At 36.8% G+C, this 24,612-nt stretch overlaps 1 protein-coding gene across 1 annotated transcript in view; it reads right to left on the reverse strand.

Annotated features, from left to right (window-relative positions):
• The window catches only part of RORB (RAR related orphan receptor B), a 155,455-nt gene extending 131,545 nt beyond the window's left edge, over nt 1-23,910 (reverse strand). The window contains exon 1 of the mRNA XM_072150943.1: nt 23,522-23,910. Coding sequence (XP_072007044.1) covers nt 23,522-23,528 — 7 coding nt within the window. The 5' untranslated portion in view covers nt 23,529-23,910. The remainder of the gene's footprint in view (nt 1-23,521) is intronic.
• Between the last annotated feature and the right edge of the window lie 702 nt (nt 23,911-24,612).

A 24,612-nucleotide genomic window follows, 5' to 3' on the forward strand; every position in this document is an offset into this window, starting at 1 on the left:
TTGTCACCATACGGTGATTAAATTTTACGTTTCATGCATTTTTTAATACATGTTTTCAGTATAAAAGCATCTATGGTGCAGGAAAAAAATGTAATGTGTAAACTTTATCACAGGCCCCTTTCACACTTGCGTTGCTGATTACGTATGAGTCTGATCAGAGTGCAATCAGGTTTCAATTTGTTCAGGGTCTCAGTTTTTCTCACTCTTTTTTTTGGTGTTTTCAATGCATTTTCAACACACATGAAAAAGACTCATGACCGCAGTCTATCTTTTCTATGGCAATTGATCAATGAAAAACAACCTTCATGAACGTGGCACACGCTGCAAATGCCCGAAGTGGTGGAACTGAACAGATTTTTTCTTTTGCACTCAGTTTGAGGGGAATGCGCCAGATTTCTATCTGACTTGCCAAGATAAATGTGGCGGCTGGTGTGAGTACGCACCAGAGCGCCCCTTTCAGTGCACAGGATTGTGTCACGGTGTGCCTAGAGCAGCTGCGATACAATACTAGCGCAGACACTTCATAAATACATGTGCAACCAGTTTTCACATGTATCTTTGTGCACTGTACGCTACAATTCTGGTGCAGACTGCTTAGTAAATGTGCCCCAATGGGTCAGAGTGTGATGCAAGTTCTGCTGGTCAAAAACACCCAGAGAACACACTCGTCACAAACACAAGTATGAAAGGGGCCTTAATCATAGATTTTGGCACCATGACTGTGGTAATCTTCTTATATTATTTGTCCATGGCCTCCTTCCTTTTAAAAACCAATTTTTAAAATTATACTAATGAGCCTTATTAGTGAGCCTTACCTTTAAAGTCGCAAGGACTGACGTGTCGTGCTGCCTTCCAGAATCATCTACCAGAAGGCAGCAGGACATGGAATGTTACAAGATGTCCTGAATTCTGCTTTATTGCCAGGGTAAGTACCATATGGGTGACCCTATTAGGTACTGTTAAAGTGACAGGGGAAAATTCTTTAAACTTAGGGTCAGACTACGCTAAGAACAAATTTGATTAAATTAAGGAAATGAAACAGGATGAGTACAACACCTATTAAATAGGCACACTGACGACGGTTACTGACAAATCTGTTTGGTTGTGTGAACCATACCACAAGTCAAAGAACTTTAAAAAACCACAAAAGACCTCAAAAGATCATTTCAGGAAACCATCAGACAAAAGGATGGCAAGAGAGCCTGAAGACCTGAAGATGGGGGAAGACCTTAACCCCTTAAGGACGCAGGTTTTTTTTTTTGCTTGTTTCTCGCTCTCCACCTTAAAATCCATAACTTTTTCATTTTTCCATGTACAGAGCTGTGTGAGGGCTAATTTTGTGCGTAACAAATTTTACTTCTCTATGGCGTTATTTATTATTCCATGCCGTATACTAGGAAGCTGGAAAAATTGGAAAAAAACATGTTTGCGTCATGTTCTTGTGGGCTCAGTTTTTACTGACTTTCACTGTGCACTCCAAATAACACCTCTACTTTATTCTATGGCTCGGTATGATCATGGTGACACCAAATTTATATATGTTATATTGCGTTTTAATACATTTTCAAAAGTTAAACAAATGTGTACAATAAAGAAAAAAAACTTTTTCATACCATGGTGTAGGGAACTGTGTTATGTGCCATTTTTGTGAAATGAGTTGACGTTTTCATTGCTACGATTTTGTGGACTGTGCGACATTTTGATCACTTTTTATTGCATTTTTTAGGTGATGTCACGTTTTGGACATTTGGGCACTATTTTCCATTATGGGGGTCACCGCCGCCAATAAACATATTAATATTTTGATACATGGGCATTTTGAGACACGGCGATACCTAGTGTGCCCGTGATTTTTACTGTTTATTACGTTTTATATCAGTTCTAGGGAAAGGGGGGTGATTAGAAATTTTCATTTTTTTACTTTTTTTTATTATTTTTGAAACTCTTTTTTACTATTTTTTAGACCCCATAGGGTACATTAACCCTAGATGGTCTGATCGTTCCTACTACTGTATTTCAGTATATGGCATTTTTGCATAGCATTCATTACAATGAGCCACTACCTAATTGTAACGAATCTGCAGAAACCAGGCAGCCTCTGACGCACCTTTGCTGGCGGCATCGGAAGAGTTAATACACACGATCGGTACAAGCACCGAACGTGGGTATTAGCTGTGGGTTTTTTCTGCAATATGCAGGAAACCCCACCTCTGTATGAAAAGGGCTCACCTCATGAGCCCTCTTTATACATCCCCTGCACCTCTGCGCCATATATGTACGGCGCAGAGCGTAAAGGAGTTTAAAAAAACTTTGTTTTTAAGAAAAAAAATTGTCTTGATTGAGGATATAAACATATAAATTAACTAAAGGATAGCTGAAAAAGGAATCAAAATATTGAAAACTGAAAGATATTATTGAAATGATTCCCCATTAATATGTAAATTGTATTTGTATCTATGACAGGTAAAGACTGCTAAAGGGGATCTACAGTTTATTATATTACTAGGGTCAATTAATTATTCTTACAACTGTATATAATTGCACCTCGGCAGTGTGTCTATATAGCACCTCTTCTTACATGGGAGGGGGTTATACACAGTATGGTGGAACTTCAACTCTTGCCTTTGTATTTTACACTGTTCAGAGAATGCTGTAAGCAGTGCATGTACTAATATTACAAAGCTTATGGCCATATGCTTTGATACTTTAAACCCTCCATGTTTCTAACATGCATCACGGTGTCCTGGAAAGTCAAAATCATTTAGCTACTCGCTAACTACTTGTTATCTAACTCCTGTTAACCATTTCAAACATCATCCTATAAAACATTATGATACAATACAATACTTTATTGATCCCCTTGGGGGAAATTCTTTTGTACATAATTTCGAAAAAAAACAAACACAAGCCAGCATGCAATATATGCAGAATTGAGAACGCAAATGAAGGCCACTTGGGTAAAATATGGACAACTTTTCCCATTGGCTAAACATCTCAATAAGCATAAAAAGTAGCATTTTAGTACATTTTATCTTTAAGTAGTTTTGCTTTTAGAACCACACAATCTGCCCTTTATATGTATCTCTCCTTATCTCCATGATAAACTTGAGTACCCTTTGATCTATCATTATGCTTAGAACTTCAATTAGTAACTAAGCAGACATCAAGAAAACCTTGTGGTACACTGCACATTACAATAATTGATCTACTAATCTAACACAACGTAGTATATTTTGCTCTTCATTGTGATAAAACTCAAAATCTGTACACAATTGATCCTACACACTCATATGTATTTAAACAATAAGTTGTACACTGTACACAGTAAACATACACATACATATATTTCATATATTTTTGTTTTATCTTCATCTTTCTGCTCTTACTGCCGTTTCCTACAAAGTTTGACAACATGAAAGTGTTCACATGTAACTCTCCTAATTTAAGCTGTGACAGTTGTGGCAGTTGTCATGTCCAACTAATGAAATGGGTGTCAGACCTAAAATATGAAGGATTGGCAAAGCTACTGGGAGTGCTCAGATGGCAGTCACATATAGGCCACAGTGCCCATAGTGTGTCATAATAACCTCTGTCACATTAGAGAACCTTTGCTACACTAGTTTTATCAATGGCCTGTGGAAATGAATGAAAGCCTTTCACTAGAAATTTGCTATCATTATGTTTTCATGTAACTTAACACCTTGCAGATCATGTTTCTTTCATGGCCCATCGTACTGGCATCATCCAGTAAATCAACGTTAAAGTGAGATGTAAATTGGTTGTAAAAATTCATACAGACAAAGGGGGAGATTTATCACACGGCTAGTGCGCTGGTGAATCATGAAATTACCACCCCTCCGGAGTTAAATAGATCAAAAGTCTTAGAGATGAACTGACCCGAACTTCCTCTTGGGGTTCAAGGTTTGGGTGTGGATTGGCTGCCAAATAGTCAACCAGGCAAATCATTCCTAGCTACCAGCCAAGGGACACCTAAGGGGAATCAAAGCCATGCATAATTGCTAGGGGTGTTAATATGCCGTACTGGCTGTTTAGCAGTCAATATGTCTGTGGTGAGCACCTAAATTCCGAACCCATGAACTGATTAATCTCCAACACAGAAGTCAAACTCTGCCTCCTCAGAACACCCACTCTGCTGGATGTGGTTTCTATTGCACTGTATATACTGTATATGCACTGTATATTTGCTGCCTGGGCCGCAATTAATAGAGCAGGTCCTATTCCTGATGTGTTTGCAGCTCAAGGTAGTCCTCTTCTACTGTCATTGGCGCGTGAGAAGACCTGACATGCTGATGACACATGGGCTGCAAACAATGGACCACATTGTTGTTTTCAGCCTGTGAAAAACACACATCCTTTTTCTGGTAGCCTAAGAACGTATAAATTGGCCACCTCAGCAAAACCACTGATAACACCAAGTTGTCAATTTATTCAATTTATTATGAAGGGAAATAAAATAGGAAAAGTGCAAAGTAAATTTAAAAGAAAAGAATGACCGGGAGACAGATTTTCAACTATTAAAAATAAAAAAACAATACCGGATGTTTGTGTCTTGAAGTAGTGTACACATGACCACTCTGACAATACATGTACAAGCAATATTCAAAGCCCTTCCTCTCTGTGTTTTCTGATTCTTGGAAAACTCATTTAACTTCAGTTTATTAGGATATCTAATAATTATTTGCAGGATATCTAACAACTGACTGTTTGAGTCAATGGACTTCCCTATAGAGTTTAAGGACCATGTGAATACATGCAGTTACTCTACATGTATGTGGTTACTCTATAATTATCCACCCCTGGCCAGATTATAGAACGAAGAAACTGAAATGCAATCTACATTAAATACAAGTTCGCACAGAGCCTTAGAAAATAACTATGTGAATTATTTGGTCAGATGATTTTAAGCAGAAATACTTTACTACTGGATTCATCTTTATAGTGAGATAGAAATAGGAGAAAATCTTCTCTAATACCTTATTTGTAGCCATTTCGAAATGAATGTAAGATTGGTTATATTTTCAGCTGATTTTGGAGGATACTGATTAACAGACCCCTTTGAAGTTGTGAAACCAATTTTGTTCCGTGATTTTGTTATAGCCATATACACTGTAATCTGTGGCAATTGGTCTTAAGCCTCCTCTCCCTGACTCCCTGATTCAGCTGTTTCTGAGAGAATTTTACAGAAGGTTATGAAGAATTAGCCCCTTAAGCATCGATACTGAGCAAACCTCTGCCATTTCTATGTCCTCCTCTTTCCAAACCTACAATAGTTTAATGGCTAAATTAGGTCCCTGGAGGAAATGAACCACTAAACAAGGATCGTTTCTTCTTTGTTCATATCAACATAAAAAAACGCTGAGGACGGAGCATCAGATTGTGTGAATGAGAGGGTAAAGAGTCATCACACAGTTAAACACAGAATGACACACATACATCCTTGCACACATATTATCAGACACTTGCACTGATGCACAGATACATACACTAGACACTCATTCACACTGTAGATACAAATATACAGATATATTTATGTATGGACACATACAGACATACACATAGGAACATTGACAAACGCAAACCCAAAAACACTGATACACTTTCTCACATGTGTTCTTACAGACCTGCGACACACAAAGTACACAAAACAATATGTATGTGTGACAAAGTTAAATAATAAAAAGAGATTATAAATGATAACCTGTTCTTAAAGAATTTCTTCCACACATTGCCTACACATGAAGTGAAATTCACATTCTCAGTATCTTGTGAATGTTGTTTGAAAATATAAAAATATAAAATATAAAAATATAGACTGCAATTTACAAGTTGAACTATAAGCATGTTTTTTTGCATCTTTCCATTGGACTCACATTATATACTTATCCCCCCTTCCTTTCCATAGAGAAGATGGAGCTGGAATCTTAGATTATACATTTGTACAGTCTCTAAGGACAATAGATTTCCCCAAACATTCATGTTCTAATGTAGCTTGAAATTATAGGGTCATCTTACTAGTTTAACTGGGAAGATCTTGCAAAGTTTTGTAAAAAGGTAAATGTCCAAATATAAGACACAAAATTATTCTTTATGCAGTGCCATATACTTTATTTCTATGAAGAATACTACTGTACATTTCTATATATGGTAGAAGCTTTATACATCAGTCAAAACACACTTTTGCCATAGATGTGGCTTCTGAGGGCATGGTAGCATACATGGAAACTTGCCTGTTGCATGCAACAAGTGATAACACATCTTAAGACTACCTATGACCACACAAAGTACATCATGTGGTCATGTTGTTAACAAAAACTGAGCTACCATACCAGTTACAACAGTATTCTAATAGTTTCATAGTTTATACGGTTGAAAAAAGACACATGTCCATCAAGTTCAACCAAGGAAGGGAAGGGATTGGATGAGGAAGGGATTTAGGGGAAACAATTCTATATAACATAACCATCAATGTTATATAGGTGTAAAAAGGATTAGTTCTTAACTAAAGGCAACAATAACTTGGTTTTCAGGTAAACCACACAGCCAATGATATGAAACTTTCTTCATGTTGTTTTCAGACAATTATTGGAACAGTGTTGTTATTGGAATGGCCGTCCATTTTTTGTCTGTACCGTTGGCCTGTCATGACTGCAACATGTGGCCTCTATCAAAAGACTTCCATTTATGGATGGTGCCATTGAACATTTAGTATTGGAGCAGTATAAAGAGGATCAATCCTCCAGAGGATCATTCCTGCTTTTACCTAATGAATAGAATGCCAATATGTTTGCAGTTTTGGATTCTTTCGAATGATCTTATGCACGGTTGAAGGTATATTATTTTACGAAGTAATATGCATGTTTTGATATCCTAAAAGCTTTAGAAGTGTTGCTGTAATGTTCAAAAATTTCTACATTTCAAATATGTTCTGATTGATGTGATAAATCATAGCATAATACCAGTATTAAGTGTTCCTTCCCAACCTTAGCTTCCCACAAGAATGAGAGACTATGGTCTGTTACATTTGTGTCACACAGTGAGCACAGCATCAGCCTGATCTCCATTGAATTGTGAAGTAATGGAATTGGGTTTGGTCTGAGAACAACCTACAGCTACCACTTAACCACTAGAGCAACATGTTAGCTTAATAATGATGGAGGCTGCTATGCATAAGCAGTAATTGCAATTCCGGAGGTTTTAACTACAGATCTGTGTACCATAATGCAGATTACGAGCCATATGGTAGAATTGTCTTAATCACTCATTCCCTCTTGTAGATTTTTTTTTAACATCTTGAATTTTATTTGTTGGTTGAAAGATATGAATTGTTTGTAGAATAAGATATTTATTTTGTAAAAGACTACCAGCAATGGTATTTAAACCATACAACAAGTTTCCAGTACAGTATATGAATAGATTTATTATAGTAAACTATATTCCAATACTAGAAGATCTATCCATCAATAAAATATTGTACACTATTTACTAGAGTAGCAGACACAGACTGTCATAAAACAGCATGTGAATACTGATAGGGAAGCTGTAAAGAATATTATGGAATCAATTATGAGATTAAATAAGAAATATATTAAATATGTCATATATTCAGAAATTAAATGGAGCATTAGGTTGCTTTACTATTATTGACTATTATTGTTGCATATAATATTATTAAAGGGGTTGTCCGACTGGATATAATGCTTTGTACATGGGCCGAGATTGGTTAAAAGAATAAAATAGGCATTACTCATTCTGCCATTCCAAAATGTATCGGATCCATGGTGGTATTTACTACCTCATCCAGTCTCAGAATTCATGGCTGGAAATGCTCCTCCTAGTCAATCACTAGTCCTCCTAGTCTGGTAATTGCTGATGGGCTAAGCAGGCATTTACTGCCATGCATTATGTGTTGTGACACAACCACAAAAAATGATTGAAGGGGACATTGTAAGTGTTAGAATGACAGTAACAAAGGTGAGTATTGCCTACAATAAAACCATCACAAGTGCTACAATATTTACTCTGGTGTTTACTCTTCTCCTTACAATAATTGTTTCGTTTCATTTGTCTCATCAAAAATAGTATTCCTGTGTTTAAAGTTCGTTCTAATATATTTACACACAGTTCCTGGGTTTTGTACAAAATAGGCTCATAATAATAATATTTATTCATATAGTCCCATCATATTCTGTATGCTGGGGACATATACAAATAAAATACCCCATCACAGAGTACAACTTTACAGCATATATAGGGTCTATCGGCTTGTTATTAAGTTGAATTTGTATGGAAGTAGGAATGGGTATATTCTGTGTATATTTTTAACTACAGACAAATTCTTTTTCGTCCCTGTGACAATTTGATTTAGAAAAATATGGGTTGACAAGGGAACAAGGATTAACAATAAAGCTCCATTGCAGACAGCTTTCAATTGCTCACTCATACCAGGGGCTAAAGTGCAGTAAATTACCAGCATCCAGAGAGCTGCGCCAGAGGTCAGAGTGGGCAGAGAGATCCGTTTGTAACTAGGGGTCGTTTTTAAGTCGGGTGTCCTTAAGTCGAGGACTGCCTGTGTTTTGATACATTCTGTCTCTTTTACAAAATTTGTAGTCCTCTACACAACCCCTTATAATTATACATGGAATAATTTATGTCAAGGAAATCTAGCATAGTTTATGCTCTTGAAATCATTTGTCTGAAAGAAAATGGACCAACACAACTGAGAAAGACAGACTCTACGCTATCCTAGGTTGAGTATGAATGGAGACTTTCTCTGTATTTTGACTGATTGTGTACATGACTTTTGCTGCTCGCAGCTCCCCCCTGCTGACATAATTAATCCACAGTGAACCACCCATCTGCTTCTATATTACTGTTCATGGGCCATGGATTAAATGGGCATTCAGCTGCATAATTCTCATGTTCTTTACTGTGCAATATGCAATGGCAGTTACATACAGAAGGCAAAGTAGAAACGTGAAATATTCTATATAATATATATATATATATATATGAATATATATATAATAGATGTTGCAATTATACATTAATGAAAGCAACAGATAGAAACACAAGATGAAGACCAAATCAATTATAAACATGCCAGATCAAAGTAATCATCTGAAGATGGTTTTATGGGCTCAACTTCTCACACACTCACTCATCAACACAAACAGCATGGGATAACAGTATATCCATTAATATCCAGCGTCTCCTTGTAATCTATATTTAAGTCTAATACCTATTGTTTAAACTAAGAATATTTACATTATTCCCATATTAGGAATTATAGCTCTGCTAATTGGAAGGGTGACTGGGTCTGTCTCACCACAATACAACAGTTATACAGTATTTTACAGTGTTTGTGATAAGAAACCATTAGTAAGGCCCATAGTAATATGTATGATATTTTTACTGTAATTTTTAGGATAGATGTTCAGGAGTTGAAAGCATTTGTGATTGGTCTAGTGTTGGTCTTAAGAGTGCATTTTTCAGGCTAAATGAATAAATCTTTTGCTCACAACAGCCATAAAACTTTTCCATTTGCATACGTATCTGTGTGTATTATTTCATAGCACAATTTTGGGGACCACATATATAAGATTGATTAAAAAAAAGGCATTTCTTTACTGTTTGTTACATTTTTTATAATGAAGGAGTATATGATAAGAGGAGAAAGGGCTTTCTATCTTTGTTTTAAACACTTAATTACCCAATTATTATTGAAGGGGTTTAATAGTTTAGACCTGAGTTGGCTTTAAACTGAACTTATGCTGTGGGATGCATTCTGTCAATCCCAGCTGTTAGGAGACTGATGATGGGACAAAGAGTTATGATGGTGATGATGATGATACACAAGCTATGTCTGTGATGGCAAACCTCAGTGTGGGCTCCCAGGCCTTCACTCAAGAACACAGTTTGCTAAAGTATTTTCCTGCTGTCTCAGACAGCTCACAATGTACCATGCTCAGCACTAGCACTATTTTATAACAACACATCATGTGCTGCCTGGGACTTCAGCAAGGTGGCTTAGTGGTGCAGCATGGTAGCTTAATGGCTAGCACTACAGCCTTGCAGCCTTGGAATCCTGGGTTCAAGTCCCATGTCAACATCTGAAACCAGTTTGTATGTTCTCTCCATGTTTGTGTGGGTTTCCTCTGGGTTCTCTGGTTTCCTCCCATACTCCAAAAACATACTGGTAGTTTGATTAGATTGTGAGCCCCATTGGGGACAGGGAATGATTTGGCTAGCTCTTTGTAGTGCTGCGTAATCTGTGTGTGCTATATAAAAAGGAATTATTAAAGGCGAGAAAGTGTGGAGTGGGTTGGTGCTCCTGCTCTGGGCTCATGATTATAATAATAATTCTTTTTTTGCTGTTTGGGGGCCCAGAGCGAAGCCACAATCATAATCTGGTTTTCCACTCCTTCTTCCAATAGTATTGGGTACCTCAGATGCAGAAAGACATGTTGATACTATGCAATAAATAAGTTGGCACGAGCACCGTCGTATGATAAATCCCCCCCTTGGTCTCTAAAAGGTTTTCCATAACTGCTCTATGTTATATAGTTGTTGTGCTGTACCTTAACACCACAAAAAGAGACAGAGGAACAATGTGGGCATGCTTCATTTGACTTTTGGACCAATGGCTGGCACAAGTATTAGCTATGATTAAGGACAGGGCTACTGTCTGAAACACGTTGGCCTCATATACTTGTCAGAGTGGATATTGTATATTGCTACTATGCTTCAATAAAGAAATCAATGTGTTTTGAGCTTGGCTGGACTTGCCCATGCCCATGCAGAGGGGTGGTCCATGCCTCACTTAGCATGTTGGAATGAGAGGTGAGCTCGTATGTGTCCACAAGTATAATGACCCTGTGGATGAAAGCAGACCGGCAATAATATAAAAATGCCAAGTCTACCATGTATGTAAGAAATATTTAAATATATACTTTAGTAGAAATTATAGAATGTTTATCATGCCAAATATTCTATCAGTAAGTTACGTCTATGGTCTGCAACATAACTGATATGTTGCACAACTGTAGCCTCCTTTTCATCTTTTCTCTGTACATAGTCACCAAGGGTGATTAATCAAACTCTGCCGCAGCGTAACACAGGACTTCCTGCTGCAACTCCAATTCAAGTATCTGGCCGCATGAACCAGGAACATTATTTGATAAATCATCCCCAGAGAGATCATTATTTCAATTCATTTTCGCTGACTTTTACCACTGAAGTTTAACATTTCTACTACATTTTACAATTGCTTCAAGGTTTTACTTATTTTTATACAGTCTAAAAATGTCTCCATTATACACATAATACACGAAGCAAAATCAATCTTTGTTCCTTAAGTGTAAGAATCATGTTTGCTCTGTAAATGTCACCTAATTAACATAATTATCAGTATTGTATATTTTTCTGAATAAAGATTACCAGGGTTTAATCATTTGTAAGAAAACCAGGTTGGGATCTCAATAGTTATAGCCAACAGAAATGCTCTGCTTAAACTCTCTGGGGCAATACATATGAAGAGTGCTGAAAAATTGCGCAGCTAAGTGTACTACAGTATACACAAAGTATCTTGCATTAAAAAATTGCTACACCCTATGATTCCATAAAAGGCAGTACAATGCCATTGGATCTGACAGGAATTGTCAGACAATAAGTATATACTGTTACTAACAAGGTTGCTTGACCACTATGGGATTACATATTGTTACAAAGCTCTGGTCACAAGACTTTTTTTTATTAAATACACAAACTTTAAGACCAATCTAATCTTGTTTGGCTCTTTTTAAAACACAAAATATTCAAAGACTATAAAAATGTTTTCCGGTTTCACAATGAACGCCAAGACCTATGCAGTGACAATTGTATTTATCGACAGACTGACACCTGGTTGCAGGCACTTTCAACCAAGTCAACACTGTAATCAATGGGACCATGGGTTGCACAACAGACAGGTTTCATACAGTATATATATTTTTTTAATCTTCCCCAGAAATAATTCAGCTGCATAAGTAACTATAACTATAACCTTTCCTATATGCTATATGTTCTAAGGTTATTGAAACATAGAACAGTCAATGGAAATTATTGTCTATCATATTCAAATTATACTAAAACATACCCTTACTTTGATAAAAAAAAAATCTAATTTATTTTTCTACAACAAAATTAAAATATAAACATACATGATGCCGCTGCTGTGAACACCTTGCATAACATCAGGTATGCACAGTTATGATATTTTTAGCAAATTAATTAGATTAATATTCTATTTCCAGATAATATTTATAACATCCCTTCCACTTACAAAAAGTGGTCAGGGAATGAAACTGGTGATCTGGAAAATATGTTTTATGGGACGTGTCTCCAAGGGAAGAATAATGAGATACATAATTTATAGTTTTCGTTTTTGCTTTCACTAAATATTATAAGGCATTTGTATCTGAAAAAATGTGAAGAGTTCTTCAACGTTATTGACTGTAGAACAAAGATGTAACTGTTCATTTAGGATAGTGAACGATGCCAATTAAAACAATGGAAGCCAATTAATAAAGCTCTAACTGTTGATGAACTTTGCTCATCATATGATGTGTTACACGACATTATGGGAAGCAACAGATGGAGAGGCAGCATACCCCATCCTTTGTTACTCTGAGTTTTAAACTAGTTAGTCATAGCTGGAGATACTACAGAATTTTATGTAGCAATTGTATAGCACTGTATTCAAGAAGAAAATCCAGTCATTAATGTTACTAATGGCATTGGGAAATTAGCTGACACATGGGTGGTCAAATTATTGCATGCTACTTATTATTACTTCAACTGGCTGTTTGTTAGGGTTTTTTCACATTGGCGTTGTTTTTCACATCCGTGGTTCAGTGATTTCCACGGATGTCTCATGGAGCCATTTATTTCTATGGGTGTTTTCACTGATCTGTTGTCCTTGGAAAAAATTATGAACATGTCCTATTTTTTCACAGATGCGCATCACGGAAGGCAATAGAAGTCTATGGGGCCGCAAAAAAACTGATAAAACATCCGCTTTTTTTCACTGAGGCTGAAAAACTACCAGGTGTTATGTTTTCAAAGCAATGTTAAACCTTCAGATTTTTTTACCGGACACAGAGACAAAATGGTAGAAAAACGGAGACACAATGGAGACGAAATGCAATGGATGTGCAACTGAAGCTGAGCACCAATGCCAATGTGAAAGAGCTTATACAGACTATCTAGATTGTTTAAAAGGAGTTTCTCATCAGATTACACAACATTCAGATTGGAACCAGTTTGGTGATCAGTCCGGAAACTGTGTGGCAAACCATGAACCTGGGCATGAAATAAGATTTCAGACTGGAACCTACTTAATGATAAACTGAGCACTACAAATCTACGATTATGGTATTGCCAGGAATTGGAATAAATGATTATTCATAGCAAATGCAGCAATTCTGCATTCTGGGTAATGAGGTGGGGAACCCCTCTGTTTAAAGCCTCTATGTCATAATATTGAAATTCAATGCCTTCATAAAAGAGCCAATAATAGACATTCATAATGTATTTTAATTATATATTTATTAAGTATATAAGTATGCAAAGTCATTGAAATTAAACATTCACCATAATATCACTTTCAGTTTTACTCTCAGAATCACCATACATATAAATAAAAATATTATTAGATAAAGGTTTATCAGCTCACGTCAGTGCAGGATATTTTTCAAGCAACACAACTGAGACTGTTCTGCAACTTCCTTTTATATATTTGGTATATCTACCACCTTGGATGAAGCTGCAGTATATGTAACACACCACAGTCCTATAGCATGAGCCAGTGGGTGGCATTTATATGGGAATTAATAGATCAGAGGTTTAGAGGTGACTTCTTGAATTTCTGTATGCAGAGTTAAAGTTGATGAATATCTAACAATCTTATATTCTGCTTTCAAATATAATTGAACTTTATAGAGTCGAACAAATTGTTAAAAATGTGCAATTTGTTATAAATAACACTTCTCTTGCATCAAACAATCTGATCGTGTCATTGTTAGATCCGTCCCAGACTTTTTATTATGGTGCTAATATTTGTTAAGTCTGATAGACCTCTACTCCACTACTGTGTCTTGAGTCAGACAAGATGGATATCTCTTGCACTAAACCTTGGAGATAAGAAGCGCCAGAGCAGTTGGCTAATACTCATGTCCTCAGCTCTACTAAAATATCATGCACCTTTACTTCAGCCAGATGTGTACAGAATGTCTTTAGGGCCAATGCAATTGAAAAATTATCTAGATTACTTCAATCTAATGAGCATGGACGCCTTATTTAATAGAAGTACCATATAGGTAGATTTTATGTTTCAATGATGTCCCTTTTTTTTGCCATTTATGTTTTGAAATCTATGTTACAATATTCCAAACATTATGACCTCAAAGGCTAAAGAGAGATTTTGGTAATGGTGTTTAGGGAAGGATCAAAATAGATTTATATCCATGGATATATATCAAAAATCTATATGGTTGTCCTACTTATAGATACCAGGGACCACTCAATTTGTCACCATGAATATTAAGGTAATGTTACAACCTATAACGTAACGGTACACAGGTTTTTAAATGCAGTTTGTGCAATTCAAGTCATATTTAGATCATAAAAAGAGAATAGGTAAAAAAAACACATGATTGTATGATACAAGATTGGTTTTGGCTCAAGAATTACATTAAAAACCAAAACAAAACTGGGATTTGTGACAGCTCCCTCAATCTTTATAGCCTACATGTAACAGAACCGAATAACAAATATCTAAAATATATGGTCATCTAAGAAACCAGACCTAAATGAATAAGTAAAGGACCACCTTCAAGATAACAAGGGCTGTGACACTTTGTGCAGCAGACTATGCTGATTCTCTTAAAACACAAACATGGCACAAATGGATAAAGGTTATAGTTTACAAAATTATTGCCGAAAATATTTACCAGCAGGTTATTCTGAACAACCTGAGGAGGTCTAGCTAATTCTGGCCACAACTCTCTTTCTCTAAGTACGATGTGAGATAAAAAGAAGAAGAAATAGCAAACTCTTCCATCCAGGGATAACGGGGTAAGGTTGCAGACTGATCTAAGCCAATATATACTGAGAGTTGGGATTCATTCAGTTTATTATAAATGTGTAGTGTCATATAGTTCATATCAGAAATCAAATTCAGTTATTTTTCTTACTAGACCTTTGATAAGAAAATGGCTCCTGCTGTCGAAATAATAATAATTTCTGTACAGTAAAGTAACATTATAATGTTACTTAACCATGGGCTTCTATGGGCTTCTATCTGGAGGTAGTTGAACAATACCTATAGATAAGAATAATTGACTAACATAGCAATTACTACACTTCTGACCATAGAGGAATATCCTTAAAATCTGACCTTTTGGGGTACTCTAGAAGGTTAAGAAACTCAGAAGTGATGGAAACGGAGAAGCAGAAGTAAAATCAATAGCTGGAATTTCTCACCAGCAAGTTACAGAAGCATATAAACATCAGTGCTCTTGGGAAGAGCCATAAAACACAAATGACTTGCATTACATGGATGTGTTGCATCTTCACAGGTTTAGCTGGTTAATGCACTTAGACGTATGGTGTTTCTCTCCTGCTCTAATGGCGACATGGTTTTGCTATTAGCGCACCACCGTGTACATTAGCATATTAAAGAAATGTTAGTGTAAATGTCAAGCAAATAGCACACATACACATATAGCACCAAACATCTACAAATATTCAAGATTTGAATAGTTTTTCTTGGTTTGTTCAAATGATGTAAAATTCTAAATGAATAAACTTTATAATAATCTCACCCTTCAGGCTATTTCCTAGAACTAAACCAGCATAAATAACGTTAACAGTTTCAAACATGAGCCAATCAATGCATTACATTGTGGTCATTTTAAGGAACATGGATTCTACGAAGAATGTTCTTTTGGTCTCATCCTTGTATAACAAGAAATTCTGTGCTTTTTCAGTCTTATATTAAGATATTAAAGATAACTGCCTAATATATTGAAAATAATGAAAGGCAAGAAATTCCATACACGGGTCCCTGGGTTACATACAAGATAGGGTCCGGAGGTTTGTTCTTAAGTTGAATTTGTAAGTAAGTCGAAACTGTATATTTTATCATTGAAGTTCTAGACAATTTTTTTTCTTTTGCCACAGTGACAATTGGAGTTTCAAAATGTTTGCTGTAATATGACCAAGGATTATCAATAAAGTTTTATTACAGACACCTTACAGCAGATTGTTGCAGTCTGGAACTATAATAAAGCATCCAGAGGGGTCACAGTGGGCAGAGGGGTCCCTCTCTAACTATGGGTTGTCTGTAAGTCGGGTGTCCTTAAGTAGGGGACTGCCTGTACTTGAGATGAGATCACCAAGGTGTAAATTGCCAGCTTGAGATGCAAATGATACACAGACTCTAATACTATAGGCTGAGATTGAAGATGAAGTGTATTTTTATTGCCTGGGCAATACATCACATATATCAAATAGTTTCTAGATTAAACTTAAGTTTACACAGCCCTTCTATTTGCAATTCCTCCCTAGGCTTTTATACTGCCCCTTTTTGGCTCAAATGTAACAGTGCCAGAGTTTTTCAGTGTTGTACCTGATCTATCTTTAGAATTCAAATATAGAGTCACAATTTTTCAACAATCTGCAGGTAAAAAAGGTTGCTACTTGGAGCATATAAACTCCAGTTCCTAGCAGGCATAGGCAAAGTTCAGAAGGAATTGGAGAAGAATTTGTGACTTTTGTGTGATAAAAATTGCAAAAAACCCAAAGACTCAGCTGTCTGATATATCACCCTTTAAAATGAATCAAACAAGTGCAAAACCTGAAAAAAAGACACACACAAATGTCCAGACTAATGATAAATGACCCCCATTGACTGAATTGTGATACATTTCACAAAATAGTAGTAGTTCTGGATCATAGATGAAAAAATATGCCTGGCAGGAAATTTCTCTGTACTCTGAAGTTTGGAGTGCTGTTCTGTAGACCATACAATTTCTAAGTATCATAGAAAATGACAGAAGAGCAGCATAGGTTGGTGTACAGTAAATGGGCAGTGTCTGGATGAATTTCAGTGACCAATTTCTTGAAATTTAGTAGCATTCTACAAGCCGAACTTAAAATCATTGCTTTGTATATAATACATTAACAGGGATCCCAACCTGTGGCTTCAAGTGTTCCCCAGGCATCTAAACAATAGGATCTGTTTAGGCCTTAAGGTGTCATGGACCAATGTCAGGAGTCAGGTCATGGTAGTGGTTTCTATAAGAAGTTTTCTAAAAAATTCTCACAGAGATTGAAAAACATTATATAATATGTAGCTTCTTGTATGCGGAAAATGAAATGACAGAATGAGCATAAATAGATCTTAAAGTGATATTCATTTTATTTAATTAACAAAGAAGACTTGATTAAAGTAGACGGAACATGTACGGTATAGGCTTTTAAAGTATGTTACCTTGAAGCCATATAATTGAGCGAGTATTTCCAAATATTCTAAAAATTGTAAAATCAAAAGTGTATCCATAAATGTGTTTCATGTATTAATCTTTGTTTAATGTTATTATAAAAATGATTGTCCTTGTATATGACTATTTACATTGTGCAATGGACCATGGCTAGTTTACACATAATCTAATATAGAGCGGCATTCGTGTCCTTCTACAAAGAAAGGGTTTCCAAGCAACTTGACCTCTCATTTCTAACACTTCAGACCATCAACTCTTAGAGAATTACAACTGCACCAACACGTGAAAACACTAGCCATGAACAAGTGGTAGACATGTAACTGTAAAGGTTACCCTCTGGCAGATAGCAGTAAAACACGACCTTCACAGAGCATCTAATGCTTTGGTTAGACATTCCATGTATTATACTTTAATACTAAAGCCCACAATAAAGAATGTCTGCTGTTAAGCATATAAAATTGGTCTTCAGGCCACGTTTATGTTGCACTCGTGATGCCATAGCACTAACGTAAAAAGACAACTAACACAGAAAACATACATAATTATGTAGGCTCAGAAAGTTCTTCAGCCTTGTGTCTTTGAGAAAGGCCATCATTAAGTCTCCAGACAACAAACAGAGTAATAACTTGGTTGCTCATTGGTCCAGACAATGTATTTTGAGCCAGTCTGGAAGTGTTCATTTACGGAGTTGATTCTGAAAGAGGTTGTCACACAGTCATGGTCTGATCGCCATGCCCATGTCTATGCCATTGTCTGCCCATCATGTTGTTCGAAGAAGAACTGAGTGTAACTATCCCATTGTCTGTTATTTACACAACTGTTTTATTTAGCTTCATTTGCCCAAGATGCCGTTATAACACCTGTGGTTTCTCTCAATATACACTGAATGACTGGGGTCATGGGTTGAAAGGGCAGCATATGGGCCACGCAAGGGGCTAGTTAACACAACCCATTATAATGGTGTACTGGTTAAGCTCATTCCTATTCATCAGATGATTAGTTCAATCAATATTTATTCCTGTGTGCTTCCTTTGTCTTTAGCTACAAAGCAGACATCCTTCAGTTTGAGAGCACAAGTCTTGTCTAGGGTGAATTCACTGCTTTATTTGAAAGAAACAAATTGATTTATTTGGCAGCAAAAGACACTTTCATTTGATGCTCATCAGTTGTGTTTGAAATGTCCAGCCATAAAAAAAGAACAAAGGCGCCAACTTTTATACAACTCATATAGTAGTTTTTAAGAATAATTGGAAGACTTATATAATTAATGAATATAATAACAACACTAAATAGACTTCTCCCAGGAATAGACGTCTCAGCTCCCAACGTCTCTTTATGACTTTGCCACTAAACTTAGAAAAAATACATATTTTAAAAATTGTCTATTATTTTACCTTCACAATTAATTGTTTATACTTATAAACTTCCAACTGAACTGGTAACATACCTCACCTCATACGAACATAACACACTGGCTGTTGGAACAATAATGTAGAGGGAAACCATGTTATAAATGACTAATGTGTTGATGTATTAATTATGCAAGTTCCATATAAAATTTATATACACTTGCTTATCTCTTCTCACGTGATAACAAATGCAACTCAATCCGTGCAGAGGAGGAATACATTATCTAGTGGACACAGGGAAAAGCAAGTGTCTTTTTCACTATAAGTTGGAGAAGTAAGGGATTTTATGAATTACCAGCACTGAGAGGGTTACATGTGAGGGATACTGGAGTGATAACAGGGCAAAGCAAACAATCCACTGAGGCTGATAAAGGTGTGTGACAGTCTGGATACACATAATTAGTAGGCATCTATTAGCTATGTAAAAAAAACTGATATTATTTTAGAATTTAGTTAATTAATAGCCACATTTCTTATCGTTCACAACTTTATGTATTTACTTTATTTATTGAATCTACCACCATAATTTACAAAAAAAGTATAAAAACACATAATAACACAAAATAAATATGCAACCTTAAGACTTGTAATTGTACGTACAGTACATGACATGTATGCATTGCATTAACATGACATCACAAGCAGATAAATATGAGTACATTTATATTTTAGATTCTTTATATGTTTTGCCTGTATATTAAAGTGAGCGAGTGACAATGATATCCTAATGCTCCCATTTTTTTGCAAGGGCCCTATAATGATGGTCGAGTTTTTGCCTTGTTCTCATCCCTATTACTAGAGAACATCCGCTTGGTTTAGCTAAAGCTGTCAGACAGAGTGCAACATTGAATGCACCACAATGCTGTTCACTGGAGCAGTGTTGTGCTGAAATCATTATAAAAATCACACTAATCAGGGTCCGTGTTATTTCTGGATTATATTCTTTATATCCTGCCGGACTGGGATACATTAGAACAGATACGTTTTGTCATAGCTAAGAAGATATACATCTTGGTTTTGGCTGTTTTCCAAAGCATCATTTAATAGAAATATTAATTGAGTATGGGTTTGTAAGATAGCTGAATGCTAGGCCTTTGAACACAATGATTTCAACATAAAGGAGAAAATGTGACTAATCTAGGTTGTCTTGTACTTTCAGGTGTTATGCAAACTTGCTTTTAGATTGAATTCTTCTTTGCTTTAGGAAAATATAACTATACTAGATATAGAGTCTCGGGAAACAAGACCCTACATTCTGACACCATCCTTATTATAGTTTCAACCTTTACTAGGGGTCATGATAAGGGGAAAGAATATCGCTTACAGATATTATAATTCTCGTTGCTGCTATAAAATTATATGGGACATATCCTATTAAGTATGACAAGTGTGCATGTATAATCCAACAATCAACTCTATACAGTAGATAGATATAGATAGATTTTGATAAATCACAACCCAAACTAAGCTAACAAGAGACGCATCCTTAAGCTTCCGCTCAAATGCCCTGAACAATCAAACACTAATTTGCGTATGTCTCCATGTAGCAGACACTAGGGCATCAGTGCAGATACTGTATAATATTAAAAGGGAATTTGATAATTGGATGTAGAGAGAGCCGTCCTACATGTCTCATGTATGTAAATATTTGACTTACATAATAAATGAATCTAGGTCTTCCATATCATCTTCCATAAATAGATAGATAGATAGATAGATAGATGTAGCTTAATTCTTTAAAAACTCATTATTAATTTACAGATGTACATCGTAGCTTTCTAAGTTACCATGATAGTGTCGGTTTACCTGCAGTCCGTATGTAAAATCACAGTACTTGTTCTTACCGGAAAAAACTATGTTCTGATACAACTCAACATTAGGTTTACCTAACCAAATGTTTCCACTCTTTCGGTTGTATTTCAAAGGAAATTCTAATTCTTGAATCATAAAAATCTGAATGGTGAAATAACATGTAATAAACACCAGCTGATATATGGAGCACTTACTATTTTATTGAGTATTTATGAACAGCTACTTGTTACTATTCATTTCATTTTATCATCACCATGGGCATACTTTATATAACTAGCTCTAACTTCCCAAGCAATGTCAATGGCTATTGGCCAGGTCATAAGTTTTTTTCAATAAGAACTTTGTATTCATATTCTCCTAAATATTTATAGTTTATCAATCTTACCCAAGGAATCGTACCCCGATATACGTTCACTGTCAGTATAAATGTACTACATAGGTGACATCCAATATGAGTACAACCATGATTCATATCTAGGAATGGAGTGTGAACCAGCATCGTCTTTTCAACACCAAGGACCTCAGGTTCACCAGAGATCAGGATTGGTTGCCCCCAGAAGTGTAAATGAGTTACATTATCTCTCCATGTCTACCTATTACCATACCACACATCTCTCTCACCATTCCCATTCAGGGGAGTTCAGACATGATCACTTGGCTTTGATGCCAAAGAAACTGTCATGATTGATGTTGGGCAAAATGCAATACAAGGAACAATAACAAGCAGTATCACATTTTGCCTTCTACAGTATATGTAACTCCACTGGATATGAAAAAAAATCCTTGATGTTGGCCCTAGATCAAAATGTGGATGAATGCGAGTTCAAAGCTTTTGATACAATCCACTTGATTGCACACAGCAAAAAAGAGAGATTTGTGCGAGGATGGAAAGGTACATCAGACAAGAGCAATTGTCGCAAGCAAACTTTAATATGACAGGAAACCATTCCGGATAATATTGGGCATTTGAATAATATGATAAAATGACGATGAGCTATATCTATTAATGTTCTCACCTAATATGTATAGATCTGCAGCTAGACACAAGGAAGTACAACTTCTGTCCCTCTAAGCACTTATTAAAGAGTCCCCTGCCTATAAATCTGCCTGGGTTTCTTATTCCTTAGAAGATCTTTCATCTTGTCCAGCAGTTTGACAACCAATTTACTTGCAATCCTATTGATCAAGGACAAAACTTATATTCAACTGGTAACATATCCAGCAACTCTGCAATTAAAGTGTGCAGTGACCACTGGAAACATCCTTCTATTTTCCTTCCCTCTCCTTGGCAAGTCATTTTTTCCTTAGCCAAGCAACAAAAATACAATTATCACTAAATCCAAATATCCTTTTTATTACTATAATTGCTTCAAAATCCCTTCAACTAAGCAACCTCACACTAATTTGTATGCATTATTCCACAGATAAGTGCCAGATCAGCATCTTTAGCAGCTATTGTGATTGTGCTGGTAGGAAATAAATAAGTGAGGGACCCAGATTTTTAATTAGGAGCTAACAACTTTCTGGAGTATAAAAAGTCACCTGATAATAGTAAAGTACATTAATACTAATGGCTGGTGATTTCATTATCTAAAGAAATCCACATCCAGACAGTGTGTGGGACCAATAATCTTCAGGTGCCAATAGTTTTTTTTATGGCTTACGACATAATGATTTTTATATGATATTAATTGGTCCCACTCCAATGTCCGTACATCTGACCAAACCCTCTTCAGTCAGTCAGTAGATATCTACGGCGTTGTATGTCACGTCATTTTGAAATCATATCATAGTGGTATGTAAAAAGCTGTGATTGATACACGTGGATTATAATTCATAATGTTCATGTAGTGATTAAAAATAACAGATTATCACATTTAATAAAAGTCATTAAACACAAATACTTTATACGCTCTGGTATAGCACTGTGTTAGGTCACCACCATTATAAGCGCTGTGTAAGAAATTGGGTTATGGTCGGTATCAGTAACTATTTACGCAACAGTATTATGTCACGGACACCTGTCGTTGGAAATAACACATGACATAAAGCGAAAGTTTAGCCTGAACCTTTTGTTGGATAAGATTTGTGAATTTTTTTTTCGTCTATCCACTTTCTTTACTTTTTCTTTAGGGATATGTACCAAAAGCATCCTCTATGCATTAACGGATGTGCATAAACTATGGGCTTCTCACAAAGTGCAATAATTGCCATCAGCGATATAAGTAGCCAGTACTCCAGCTTTCTATTAATTGTTCCAAGTCTCCAGTCCCCCCATCCTTGCACACACACCGCTCCAGTGGACATGTCTCCGCTTGGAGAGATCATGCTGCCAGTGACCTGGAAGAAGTGCCTCATTCAATTGGGATGCACAAACTGAGAGAGATCCAGCCTACAGAGCACTCAGCGAGCCCCTCTTAAAGACACTTACCGGCCACTCACTACATGAACTTGAGTGACTATCCCCTCCAGGTAAGTGATTGGATACAACCTGCTTCCTTCTAATGGCCATACACAGTGCAATCTCAGGGAAGATTGGGGGAGAATTGGACACTTTGTGCACTAGTTCTGGGATATATGATGTAGATTTCTACAACACCTGATTGATACCATAACATATGAAACAATTAGTGATGAGAGAGATAGCCTATGCTGTGATGTGAGGGTCACATGCATTGAGGTCATCCAAGTCCACAAAGTGATAAAGTAGTGGTAAGTCCCCTCCAGGTGCCCCCTTACCTCGCATGGTGGCAGTGACTTCCCTGGCAGCAGCGCCGCTCTCATGAATATCCCAGGCTGGAGAGTTAGCAGCTCCACATAGAGAGATGTAGTGAGGCCAGCATCCCTTCCTCCGCACAGCTTTCTTCCCCTGGCTCTTCTGTCACACCGCTCCAGATTTCTTTCTGATCACTTGCACGGATGAGGAGGGGGGCTGGATTATGCAATGGGAAGCAAGTGAGCTGCCACACACAACAAGCTAACCAAAGGCAGGGAAGAATGAGAGGCTGTGTGCAGGGAAGAGCATGTGGCTTTTCACATGACATCTGTGTCTGCTAACTGTAGGTGCAACAACCACTAAGAAAGTTGAAGGGACATGACCATAGCCAGCTCAGAATGCAAATCCTGTTTGCTGTGGAGCACAGGCCCCGCCCCCCTAAACAGGCTGCACCCGCCCCTGTACACAGGCTCCTTGCCTGACAGAAAACATGTCAGCTCCGCTGCTCACATACACGAATGCACTTACTTCATGAGGAAACATCCTGTTGTCTTCTCATATAACTCTCCACACACCTCCCACCCGACCCCTTATGACGGACAGGTCACACCCCAGTCCTGCAAATTATCATTATGCAGGCTGGAGTTCATAGGACTATACTGATAAATCCCTGGCTGAGCTCTACTCACACTTTATGTGGCTTAGTCCTTTGTTGTAGTAGCCTGTCACTGAGCTGCGAGGAAACTGAAAGCCAACTACAAATGGGTGTGAGACTAGAGGGGGCTTTATTATTGGTATGGGGAAGGGCACAGCGGACAAATTGTATGAGTATCACTGAGCCACAATGATGTCCTCCGTGCCAGATACAATGACCTGCAAACATTGACCTGCAAAGTGTCCCCAAAGAGAATCATAATGTTCACAGCATCAGCCAATGTGCTCTTGTATCCGTAATAAAACCCAATGAACTACTGTACATTGCTATAAGTGTCTTTCCCAATGGTCTGAGAGAATCAGAATGCCCACAGCGTTAGTCACTGTGCCCTTGTATCAGCTACAATGCCCCTTCTATCAGTACAGTGCCCTACACAGTCCTTAGTGTCTGACATAATAC

This window comes from Engystomops pustulosus, chromosome 1 (genome assembly GCF_040894005.1).
Source record: "Engystomops pustulosus chromosome 1, aEngPut4.maternal, whole genome shotgun sequence".
In the NCBI taxonomy this organism is placed as follows: Eukaryota; Metazoa; Chordata; class Amphibia; order Anura; family Leptodactylidae; genus Engystomops; species Engystomops pustulosus.